Here is a 13,484-nt window from a genome sequence, read left to right on the forward strand (position 1 = left end):
AAAAGGAGAAACAAAATATTACCAAACATAGCAGTGCGTGTCCATAAACGTATGTGGTAGGTAGATTAAAAATATTCAGTGCAATACAGACGACATTTCAAAAAGCACTTTCATATGGTTTCAGTGTGACAAGGCGTTCATTCGGACAGAGTGGGCAGGACAATCCTTACATTATGTCACAATAATGTAAACAGAGAGAGAAGGACATTCAGAGAGATGGAGTTGACTTAAAGTAAAATTCCGCCGTAATCCTTTTAATTCCTTTTGGCAAAAACACTCATCAAATAATCCATCAAGACAGTTTTTTTCATGTAACAACCATTAACAGAGAAAACTGGTAGAGTCGCTAACAGCCGAATGCGGCTAAAACACTGATTAGCTCGGGGCAGCATGGTGAAGGTATTAAAACGTCTTTTTTAACCACTAATACTGCTCATGATAACACCAAACCTCTGCAACAGCATGAGAAGAGTCCCTACACAGAAAACAAAGCACCAACAACGTAGTTAGTGAAACTAGAGTTTATTAAGAGTGTTTTAAAGACTTAACTATTGGCCCCTGTACCAGCTCCTCACATAGTAAAGTCCATTCAAGTGGATTACCAAAGTCAATCCCAAAGGAAGGAGCCCATTGGTGCTTTGTCTGTAAGGACTCTTCTCATGCTACTGCAGAGGTTTGGTGTTATCATGAGCAGTATTAGTGGTTATAAAAGAGGGTTTAATCCCTTCACTGTACTGCCCCGAGCTAATCAGTGTTTTTTTTAACATTTGGCTGTTAGCAACTTTCCTGGATTTCTCTGTTAATAGTTGTTACATGAAAAAATGTCTTGATGGCTTATTTGATGTGTATTTGCCAAAAAAGACCCAGGGCTGATTTTACGCTGGAATCTCACTTTAAGTTCCTTACAGTTGTAGAAACACGTCGTGGAAGACACGTTAGAGCACAGCAGGCAAACAGACAAAGTCAGTTGGAGGAGGAGAAAAGATGAGAATAGAAATGTATAGAGTTAAAACACAAAACAGACCCGCCTGAACACAGAGCAATCTTTTTCATCATCATCTGTCCGCCATCATCCCAGTGAAATGAGGCTTTCAAAAACCAGTGACTAACTGTGAGTTAGGAGTGATCATTGTCCAAGAGCTGTGGCTTTAAATGTTCGCAAAATCATAAAATCCTGTCTAAAATAAATAGCAATGGAATATTTATGAGGGAAGACACTGATGTTTTAGTTCACATTTTAAAGGATACCTCCGGTTTATTTGTGTTACTTTGACCATCTGGTCCATCTCCATCAGATATCCAACAGGACGGGAAGCACACACAACAAGCCCAGTTTACCTGAACTGAAAGTGAGTCTGCCTGATACATTGCTAACAATCCTTGTAAGACAGGTCAAAGTAAAGTCAGACCGTCTGTCTGTAAACTGTGATGGATGTTGACACTTACATATATAACCTGTGGGTTTGTATAAAGCAGCATTGATCAGTTTTTGTTGAGCCACTTGAGGGTAGAACTTCACAACCAGCTAATAACACACACATTACAGTATGACACATCAGAAAACAGTTGCCTATTTATGCATCCAGCAGAAACTATAGTACTATACCAGGATTGGACTGGTTCAAACTGGTGTGATATTAAGCCAAACACCAGACCGGACTGATATACCGACATTTACCTTTAGGTGTCGGATGAATGAGAATGCAGTGACTTACTTGGTTTTAGTTATGGCCCTCTACACATGACTTTTTTCTTATAGTGTTTAACACTTTGCCTTGTCTTTTTCAGTTCACCTCTTACGTCAGATTCTAATCATAACGTTACCTTAACGGCGGTGCAGTTTGTTTTCTTTGACATTAGCTCAGCCTTATATCGTCTCATCACCTCACAAAATAAACACGTGCGCCGTTCCTGCCCCCCATCCCTCCTGGGCTCGGCAGTAAATTGCGAATAGCCTGAGACACTAGCAACTCCATTAGTCCAGTTATAAACAAATGTGTTTGAGTTTTTTTCCTCTTATCAAAGTAGCTGAGATCAGGAACATCCATAAAATCAGCTGTGATATACAGGTATCAGACACTTCACCCAAACTATGGCCTCCTCCTTATACCAGATACTATCATTAGTCTTATAAACTATAACATTTGTAGCCATAAAAACACCATCAGTGGTGTGTCTCGTTATGTACCGCAGCAGTTATTGCCGCTTCTCATCATTGATCATGTTTGCCACCATAATTATTATTTTCATATTCTATAACCTTAGCTGTGCTTGTTTCTACTATTCTACTATATTAACTGCCATAAAGTATGAGTCATATTCACATTACTATAGATATTCTTACAGTAAGTTATTATTAAACTTTTGGTACAATCTGCTGCTATTGGGATATTATTTTAGAGATTGTTTAGCATTTGAACCATGCTAATGGTAACACCAAGTCACCTTTGGTTCTCCGATCGAATCAGTGATATTGATGCTGTGTGTACTTTAGCTGGCTGAATGGATGCATGGATTCCATGAAAGAATCACGTACCTGTAGTTAGCTCTCTAATATTATTTTCTGAAGGGAAAATAATATTCTACCGCGCAGCTATTCCACCAATCAAAATACCAGAAATGCGGACCTTCTGCTCTGAGCTCTGGGCCGGACCGCTTGTTCTGGCTTTCCCCTGTGCGAGTCGTAGGCTGGGCAACTATACGTGTTGTTTGGTCAACATTAAATTTTAACTTTCATTTTTTCCTATATTCTATTTTTGGATCTTCCAGTCACAGTGAAAACTGGAATATTTCCAGGGACAGGTCACTGAAAACGGGGGCTGTCCACGGAAACGGTGGATGTTTAATTTTAGACCGCAGCAAAAAGCTCCGCTGTGCTTGAGAAATGCGTGGGAAGTGTAGCCTGTGTTGACGCTAACGTGCTAGCTAATAAATAAGCTATTTGGTTCAGAAAACGGCAACGTTTCCGAGAAACGTAGTTAAACTAGTAGCTCTGCTGTAGCAATTTACTGCCTTACACTTACAGTACAAGTTGGATTCAGCGCTGTGAAGCAGTCTGCACAGGTTGGCTACTTTTTTCTGTTCTTTATTTAAGATGATTTTTGTTTTTGTCTTTTTAATGCCTTAACAGCTGAAGGTTGATAGGAAATGGGAGAGAGCGAGGGGGCAGCATGCAGCAAAGGTCAGCGTCAAACCTGGGCCGCTGTGGCAAAGACAAAGGCCTCTGTATACAGTATATAGCATATCTGATATATGGCCCTGGGTTATCTACTTTTTAATTTGCCACAACCTGTCACAATGGAAAATATCCTTTTTGCATAAAATCACACCAGTTAACTAGGTAACTAGTACTAGTTAACTAGTTAACTAGTACTAGTTAAAGCTAGTACACTGGACCGGACCGGAAAAACCAGAAATCGACCTGACTCTAGAATACACTAGCATTTATTTGGATACAATACAATTCACATTCATGATAATTAATTTAGTTTGAATTGTGGGTAATTAAATCAGTGAAGTCTTCAAAAAATCAGATTCTGACCCCTTGTGCACTGGAATAAGTGTTGATTTGGACAACACTCAGCACTCGTAGGCTTCCCAGGAACACGTGGTGAAATCCGGACATTTGGATTCAGCCTTCCTCCCTATCTGGACTTTGGGCTCTTTATACTAGGTCACCGGACCTCCTTTGGTCCCGCCAAAGACGACCCTGTCTAACAATCAACATAAATAGGGTCTGTATTTTTGGAGAGGACGCTCTGAGCTCAAAGATTCTATTATGCCTTTTAGCTTTGTGTGTACTGCTGCTGTGATATCCGAATAGTGATAATTCTCTGTGGGTTCATCACTCCAGACGTCACCTTTCAAGTAGTCATTTGACCCATTGTTTTATGACATCTTTACAAGCTGGAAAAATGACCCGTATTTCTTGACCCGTCTGACATCTTTAAAGCAATGTCCCCATATTCCCGTTCTCAGCGATTAACCTGAGGAATACAGTGTTACTATTTTTACTGGTGGAAATGATGGCCAAAACTACGACAAAGCTGGAATTATCCTTGAACATTGGCAAGACGTCACTAGTAGGCCTCACAAAGAATAAAGAAGTAAGATAATAAAATGCTTGAAAAGTAGTAAAACACAAAATCAGAGGAATACGGCACTGTGGCGGCCATATTGGAGGTCTTCTAGAGCTGCAGTGGCTAACAGAATACAGGCAGCCCATCAACTCGTCGAGTCTTCATCTCTTTTTTAAAGGGTCAGTTCACCTAAATTAAAACTCATCCCATTATCTCAGTCACTACTGGAATTTCTTTTGTCTTTGTTCAATCCTTTGAGCACCACTAACTATAAATATGTGTGTCCCACTTAATGGCTTTGGTTTCAGTTGGGTTCAGGTTCATAAATATCAACAGAGAAAATATCATAATCAGAGAAATTTGATCTCAAGTCAGCTTGGAACAAAACTACCACCTCTCTGGCTTGGTTTGAAAATGTATATATAAATATATAAATATATAAATATATAGGCAGATTAAAGACGTTAACTGACAGGACCATCAAGCTTGAAATACAAGAGGGCACTGCAGACAGTGAAACTCAAACAAAACTGTTACACTCGGCAGCTCTGATCAATTATGAATCAAGATTATGTTAATGTATTGCCATACGTGTTTTCAGAAACACATTTAGTGTATTGTTTAGCTTGAGAATGTTTGAGACCTGGCCCTCATTGATTTCCTGCTTAAAAATGGAGCTACACCTCAACTTGCATGCGCTGCACAGCGCTACATTGCTTGTTGCTGCAACTGGTTGTAGGTCTGTCTAATTGCATCCAGAGGGATTTTGGTCTAGCATTTTCCCCATGGAAATCAAAAATGAACGGAGAGGTTCCAGACTAATATGAATTTGTGAAAATGAAAAAGTAATGGGATGTCAACAATATCCTGAAATGTATAGTGTGACTATAATGCAAATGAAAGGGTATAATTTGTTTAGAGATCAACTTGGATTAGCGTCATCTGGGGGGCTGAGACTATGGATTACAGAGTTTAACAACTGCTAGACATTTTCACCTCGGTCAGACCCAAAGGACACAAAGGGACCTACCGGGCAGTGTCCCACTTAATGGCTTGGGTTTCAGTTGGGTTCAGGTTCATAAAATCAACAGAGAACATAACATAATCAGAGAAATTTGATCTCAAGTCAGCTTGGAACAAAACTACCTCCTTTCTGGCTTAGTTTGAAAATCAGAAGACTGAGGTGGCCCTGTGGATTCTCAAGCCCGAGACGCTGAGGACAGCGGCTGGTGAGGCAGGAGGGAGTCTGTAGAGGACTCGAGGTACCGGTCTTCACTGAGGCAGGGGGACGATGACATCCACGTAGTTGATGGGGAAAAAGCCGGACTCGCCGTTGATCATGCCCTCGTACCAGTTCTCGTCTATCTGGTTGGTGAGGATGATGATGTCACCCTCCTTGAAGCCCAGTTCTCCCGTATTCTCTGGCTCAAAGTCATAGAGTGAGCGGCAGCACGGCTGGTCCAACACCTCTGACTCTGCACCACAGGAGGAGATTACAAAATGATTCAATCACTACTTCACTCCAGCACATTGATGATGACAAATGTCTTCTTTACTACCTGGTATGGTAATAAAGTGTATTATATACTGAAGCTGCAACCAGTTTTGGGACTAACGTATTACACTTACTTTGGCAGTACCCCTCACATATGGGCTGGGCGTTAATTAGATAGGATCGTTAATCGTCTTTCAATCGTGTATTATGATGAAATCATAGATATTGTGATATATACTATTATGTTATCTAGATTGGTAATAATAAGCACATACTAACTGAATTACTGCAGAAATTCTGATGGGGAATATTATATTTACCTTATATTTTGCATTAAAGTTGTTGTAAGAAAATACTCAGTATTTTTAATTTGATACATATTTAATTCACACAGGAATATAAAAAAATGTCTTTGCAATGTGGTTATTCATATCTGGCTGTTGTTGAAGTTGTTGATGTTGTGACGTAACACCCTTTCAAAATATGATTTCCAGGTCCAAGTCAGTCCAAGCCTCTTATTTCTACAACGTCGCAGTGCCGTGTTTCCTGTTGTTTAAAGAAATCTGAGTTTTAAAAGAAACAACATAATTGTCATTTTACCTATTTCTTATGATGGAAAATGTGTCTAACTGACATTAGAGGTGATCGTAATTGTTCACATGTTCGGCTGTTATAGATTATTTATTTAATTGCCAGAAAACATGCTTTAGACCTTTTCAGCGGAATTCCATTGCTAGGCAACAGCCTTGGCCCTTGCTAGATTCCTGTCACTTTATGTCATTCACATGAACTGCAACAGGAAATAAACTAGTACTACTCTCACACATTATGTCTAAAATTAAGTACCTAAATTTCCGTTACTTAAAGGCTTGTTACAGTTATTATCTCCACCATGCGCCAGGTGGGAGGAATTCATGCCTTTGCTCTTTTGTGTGCATGCCTGCATCTGTCTGTGAGGATTAGACAGTGTTGCGGTGCTCTTCAAGTTGTGTGTGCTTGTGTGTGCGTGTGTGTGCGTGTGTGTGCGTGTGTGTGTGTTTGAGGGAGATTGACTAGGAGAGGTGGAAGAGTAGGTGAAAGATGGACTATTGAAGTAATCTTTCTGTAAGCTATTAATAATTTGAATAATAGAGATACATTGTTTCAGTACGTTTTTGCTCCTAGTGTAGAGACTCGTCCTTTGAAAAACATGAACATACACATCTGTTCATGTACATTTACACATACATACATAAAAAGTAACTTATCACAGAAACATTACTTTTTGCTGAAAGTAATTCGTAACGCTTAGCTACCGTAGCACAGCACTGGCTGCAACTAATGATTACCCTCATCTTTTAATGAATCATTCAATCAATAAAATGTGTGACAGGAACCTAATATGACGTCCTTCCATTGCTTTGACAAAAAAAGCCTGCTGATGACAACTATTAGATGTGGTTAAAAACACAAATGAGAGCTAGTAAGTAATTGAATGGAAACAATTTTAGAGATTTGTCTTGCCGTCTCCATGACAACTGAGCAAACTTCAGCTACTGATGAAGAGTGTGAGACACATGTGAAAGCTCAGAAGTAATAAGAGGGCCTCAAGTGGATGAGGTTTGCTCATTTGTCAGTATCAAAGTGTAATTCCAGCGTTGGCACATACTACATACATCAAATAAGCCATTGAGCCATGTGTAAGAACTATTAACGTAAAAATCCAGCCCGACGTGGCTAACACTGATAAGCTCGGGGCAGCATGGTGAAGGCATTCAAACGTCTTTTTTAACCACTAATACTGCTCAAAATAACAGCAAACCTCTGCTGTAGCATGAAAAGAATCCTACATTTGAAAGCTCTGGAAAAATGATAGAAGGTTTACTTCGAGTCCTACTTTAGTTTCACACTCATTGAAATCGCTTGTTTGGCTTGAAACCAGCCTTTTTTTTTGCTTGATAAAGCAGAATTCATTGATCATAAACTTTGTTGTTGGATGAATGTGTTCAGGACTGATTGACAAAGACGTGAATGCAGAGTCAGTGTGTGTTACTCACGGTGAATATTGCCATTGGTAATGGGGCTGTCAGGCCATGACAGTGGAACAGAGGTGATATGAACAGCTGGGTGAGATGGAAAGACATATGCAGATGGTGTTGAGCACAAGACAACATAAAGCAATGCACGCGATATTTTTATGATGAAGAAATCATCCCAAATGTGCCCTTTAAGTCCTTCCATGGCACCCTTGTTTTTTAGTGTTGAGGGTGGAGGATGGGGGATGGTTGGGGGCAGACTGCAGGTCAACAGTAGATGACACATACAGGTAGTGTACATCATCTGAAAGCTGGGAAGCTGCAGATTCATTTGAGATGCAGCTCAGCACTGTGTGTCATGGTTTTCGAGTCATAAATCAGAAAGAATAATAATGAAATAATGAATTAAATAAACATATACGCAATTTAACATTTTTTTTCCTTCCACATTCGAGAATTGACAAAAATGGTCAAAAATTAGTAGTAGTGAATATCTGTAGGAAAGCCATCCATCCTCTGAATGCTCCAGGTCTCTATAGTTTGTGTTTGTCAAGTTTCATGAGGCTGTGATTATCCTGGAGGTCACCACAGATCGGTTAAGACAACAAATGCTCTCACTACAATGAAAAGTCTCTAATGGGGATTAACATCATCACACATGAAGACAACTGGACTCTTTGAATCCACAAGAGTCTCAGCTTTCCAATCAGACCAAATTTATTACATTCAACACTGTTTATGCACCCTAGTATGCAGAAATATGTATTTTAGATATCTATTTTAGAATAGAAGAAAATAACACATTTGTTCTGCATGAGAAAAAGTGCATGTTCTTGTCCCAAACCGTCTAGATTCTCATAAAGTGGGCGTGTCTATGAAGGAGATGAAGCAGCCCTTGGTTTTACGTAACAGCGCACATCACACAGAGGCCACTTGGAGAGCTGAGGGAAATTGAGCTAGACATCACTTCAGCCCAAACTATCATGGATCCACCACCAGGTGTAGGTTTAGAGCTGAACTGCTTCTTACTAATTAATCACAAATGCCTTCAGACCAGTGACGATTGCTCTAAAACTGCAAAGGAAGCTCAGCTTCCCCTAAAATGTCACCAAAAAAAAAGAAGTGGTGAAATATGTAGTGCTGTGTGTACATTTCGTTGACTAAATTTTCGCTAGAAAGCCTTCACCACTGCTTTAAACCCATTTTAATGAGATGAAGGGGTTTTCTACGGATGATTGCAATATGTCTGTACCATCTGCACTTTGTGAACAGCTGCATCATCTTTGATTCAGAAACTTCTTTTTGTGGTCTGTATCATGATTATCATCAGTATTACTGCTCTGATATATTAAAAAACAACATTTATTCAGTTTCAGTTTTTCGGACTAGTGGAAAGACACTGGTGATGCAGCGGGGATTCCCCCGAGGGCAAGTGTTGAGGGGAAGTGAAGGAGGGCATGTTGAACCACTATTGGAGCCCAGCACCAGAGAACCCAAGTGGTTGGTACCAGTGGATTAGACATTTAGACATTTATATATAGTTTAGGCGTTAGTTTGTTACCGTTTGATATCTTTATTCTATCTCTAAAACTGAGCCTGCTACAGTCTCAGAAAGACAAAAGGTCGTCAGGGCCCGTCGGCCACACCCTCAGTTTGTAACCAAGGCATTCTAGTATAAATGTCTAGAGCTGCAGAGAGGCTCCGGCACAGTAACACTCTCGAGGAATGACTGCTCGATCTGGAGGGCCATGCAGAGAAACTATTCACCTGTAGACACGTTGAGTTCTACAAATAATAATCAAATAATAACATTAATTAATATTAGACATATTCGCTCAGACACATAACTAATACCATCTTCTATTATATTAATTAAATTGGAAATTTAAAGATGAATATGGAATTGTATAATATGGATGAAAAACAGGGTTAAACTGTTTATTTGTTCTTTAGAAATAACCCAGATTACCTTAACTTTAGTGATATAATAACAACATTACTTAATAACTACCCTCAAAAATGATTTTCATTGCAAAAAGTAGTTTTCTTTTCTTTTTAGTGGTAAATGTTATGTGCAATAACTTTTCACTTTTGGTAAGAAACGCTAAAAAGAAGTTTGTGATTCAAAAACATTCAGGCAGCTCACAGAGCAGCAAACAAACAAACACACAAACAAACCGGGTGAGATGTTCACTGTCTGTTTTAAAAGATGGAAATATTTGGATACTGTGTATATGGTAATCTGCATTTGGTAAGAGAAGAAAAATATTGCTGTACATATGAGGTTTACATCTATCCAGCCACATTCTGGATATGAGAGACATCAACATCAGGTGGAGGGGAACACGCATAATGGGTCCCTGACCCCCTAAATGGACAAGGCTTACACCTTAACACTGTATGAAAGAATACCTACTGTTCTCATTGACTGTGTGGCTGATCTGGATATCTGTAAGGGATTATAGAAAAAAACATAGATCTCAAAGCAAACAATGAAAGATGTAGCTGACAGGAAAGAGAGCAAACAGAGGTAAAGTAAAGACAGGTGCTGTATGTGGCAGCTGTACCGGTGGATTTGAGCGAGGATGTGTAGGTCAGGCCGTTGCGTTGACTGTTGTCCAGGGTCTCGACGCTGTTCCTGATGGACTTTGGTTTGAACTCTCTCTTGGGCCGGCTGCTGGCTGTGGATATCCTGGAGGGAAAGACACCTGTTCCATTAGCTCCGCCTTCTCAAACTTGTCACTGCTGACTGTCTGTGTATATACAGTACTGCTGCTGCGCTTTCCACACTACATGACACTGGGAGTCATGGTATGATTATACAGCCTTTAGAAAATTGTCACTTTTTTTTGGTTTTACAGCCTAAAATGATACTACTTAAAAAATATATTTTTTTCCATTGTGATTTACACACTTTGCCAAAAAACATTCAAGCAGTAACAGCTGTAATCCTTTGTGGAGGCACCTTTTGCTTTAATTACATCAGTCTGTTTGGATTTGTCTCTACAAGCTTTGTGCACCTAGACTGGGAAATTTCCCCATTCTTCCTGCAGAACTGTTGGAGTTCAGTCAGATTATGTGGTGAGCGCTAATGGACTGCACTCTTCAAGTCCATCCACAGATGTTCTGTAGGATTCAGGTCAGGGCTCTGACTGGGCCACTCTAGGACATTCCCCTTCCTGTCCTTTAGCCAGTGGGTTGTTTTTATGGAGGTGTGTTTTGGGTCGTTGTTGTGCTGGAAGGTGAACCACCTGCCCGTTTTCAAGTGTCTAACAGAGGGACAAGGGTTTTATAAAGAATTTGGGTGGACTTGGCAGCATCAATTTTCCCTTCAGTCCTGACCAGCTGCCCAGTCCCTGCTGAAGAGAAACAAGCCCACAACATAATGCTGCCACCACCACGCTTTACTGTAGGGATGCTGTGTTTTGGGTGGTGTGCTGTGTTTGGTTTCTGCCAAACAGCACTTGGAGTTTAGCCCAAAAAGTTCAGTTTTGGTCTCATCTGACCATATAACCTTTTGCCACATGGCATCAGAATCTTCAATATGTTTTTTTATGAGACCCAGTGTGACATTTTTTCAGAAGAGGCTTCGTTCTCTCCACCCTGCCATACATGTAGAACTTGTGAAATTGTTGTCACATGCACAGATCGACCAACCTCTGCCATTAAGACTTGTGACTCCTCCAAGGTCACCATGGGCCTCTTGGGAGCTTCAGTGATCAATCTTTTCCTGGCTCGGTCATCCAGTTTGGAGGGGCGGCCCGATCTAGGCCAGGTCTGGGTGGATCCATATGCCTCCACTTCTGGACAATACTCTGAACTCTTCAGAGGGAGAGTTAAAGCCTTGGAAATCTTTTTATATCCTTCTCCTAACTTGTGCCTATCCACAACTTTATCCCTGAGCTCTTTTGAAAGCATCTTTCCAACCGTGGTGAATTATTTGTTACCATGCTCTGCTAGGAGTGGAATCCTTAAGAAACAGCTGATTTTATTCTGAAGTAAAAAATCAAAAACACTCCAATTGATGTCCGGTGGAGGCAATTTAACTTGGTGTCGAATTTGGAAGGTGATTGGTTATACCTGGGAATATTTAGAATGGTTATTCTAAAGGGACTCATCACTTTTCCAACACTGCTATTCTAGTTTTTAATTTTTTATTCATTTTCAGAAAAATTTTAAAAAGAAAAATCACTTAAATGTTGTAAATCTGTAAATCTTACCTTTTTTAAATTTAAAATGTTTATGCATTATCATTTAAGGCTGTAAAACCAAAAAAAAAATGGTTCAAAATATGCACCCCAAATGAATTTATCTGATATATATAGGTTTGTGATATTTAAATATTGTGGTATTTGTGCATTTACTGGCATGCACACATGCATCTGTTTAGAGGTGGTGGCAAAGCAAATTAAATTGTTGCCTATGGAAAAAATTTAAGAAAATTATTGTTTACTTTTATAGAACTTTTATAGTCACATTTTTATTATTAAACTGTCGTATAACTGCATATAATCTTAATTACTCAAAATATAAGGTGACTAGAAATGGCAAACATTTTCAGTTTCAGCAGCCAAAAGCGGATACCTGGCAACTATGTTTAAAAGTTAGTGCTGAAGTGGAGAACTCTCTTAACCACCCGAGTGAGCTATTGCTTTTAAAAAACGATAATCAAATATGACAAAATGAAGATCATGGACACATAAGTAGACACGGAACAGAACGCCACACAAAAACAAACAAACTAAAGGATGGAGGCAGTGATAGACCATCAACTCCTGTCTTCTGTGTTTTCTGTTTTAGGGTCTACTTACTATTCATACTGTGCTGAAGCACGATTCGTGGCTAAAGTCTAGTTCGTTTGACCAGTGTGAGTATGACTGTACCGTGCTCAATGCTTGTACATGTGCAATTGTACAAGCATTGACGGCGGTCCTGAGACTATGAATATACGACTGTTGCCTGTGACGAACATTTAAAAAGATGCAGTCGGGGGCATGCCGTGGTCTGATGTGGAAGCTGAGTGTTTACTGCAGATTTGGTCAGATGAAATGTTCAAAAACAGTTGGACAATAAAAAATCTCAGAGGGGTGATGACGTCTATAAGCATGAAGCATTCGAGCCATGCCTGGACCTTGGGGGAAAAGGGAGGGGAGCAGACCTATGTTCCCCGCTTTTTCAAAAAAAGTTCCTATGTTCCCCCGCTTTGTATGTGTCCCGAGAACATTGGATATTTTTTTAAAAAGGGTCCAATGTTTCCAGCTTTTCACAGAACAGGTCTGTTATTTTTTTTTACAGTGCCGAATTCCCCGGCAAATAGGCCTATGTAGACCATACCCCCTTACCTTAACCCTAACCCTGACCCTAACCATAACCTCTAAATCTAACAAAATGCTGAATTAAATCAGCGAAGGCATAGGCTTATGTGACCAGGGAACATAGGACCCTTTTGGGAAAAACATACATTCGGGGAACATAGGGATGACCCTAGAGGGAGGGGGCACAATCACGCTAAAGCACAACATGAATCAACTCATGGTACGAATGTTAAGTGCAGAACCAGTGAGACGGTGTTTCCCTCTCAGGGTGTTGGACAGTGCAGAGTAATTCCTGCCAGCAGAGTGACGCCCCCGCCTTACCTCTTCTGCAGCTTTCCACTGAGATCCTCCAGGATTTCACACGACCGTCTGTGGTACTCTACAGCCGCCTCGATCAAAGCTGACAGCTGGCTAACCTGCTCCACCTATTGGCCACAAGAAAACACACACACGCACGCGCGCGCACACACACGCGCGTGCGCGCGCACACACACACACACACACACACACACACACACACACACACACACACACACACACACACACACACACACACACACACACACACACACACACACAC

The 13,484-nt window shown here is 40.3% G+C and overlaps 1 protein-coding gene across 2 annotated transcripts in view; it reads right to left on the reverse strand.

Moving 5' to 3' along the window:
* Positions 1 to 5,351: 5,351 nt before the first annotated feature.
* sh3gl3a (SH3-domain GRB2-like 3a) overlaps positions 5,352 to 13,484 on the reverse strand; it is a gene marked incomplete at both ends in the record, with an annotated part of 61,549 nt that continues 53,416 nt past the window's right edge. The window contains 5 exons of one of the 2 annotated variants that reach the window (XM_083913294.1): positions 5,352 to 5,554; positions 7,611 to 7,676; positions 10,006 to 10,038; positions 10,157 to 10,281; positions 13,226 to 13,329. In XM_083913294.1, coding sequence (XP_083769420.1) covers positions 5,352 to 5,554; positions 7,611 to 7,676; positions 10,006 to 10,038; positions 10,157 to 10,281; positions 13,226 to 13,329 — 531 coding nt within the window. The remainder of the gene's footprint in view (positions 5,555 to 7,610; positions 7,677 to 10,005; positions 10,039 to 10,156; positions 10,282 to 13,225; positions 13,330 to 13,484) is intronic. The other variant, XM_083913295.1, reaches the window with a different exon arrangement.

This window comes from Echiichthys vipera (genome assembly GCF_963691815.1).
Source record: "Echiichthys vipera genome assembly, chromosome: 1".
Lineage (NCBI taxonomy): Eukaryota > Metazoa > Chordata > Actinopteri > Perciformes > Trachinidae > Echiichthys > Echiichthys vipera.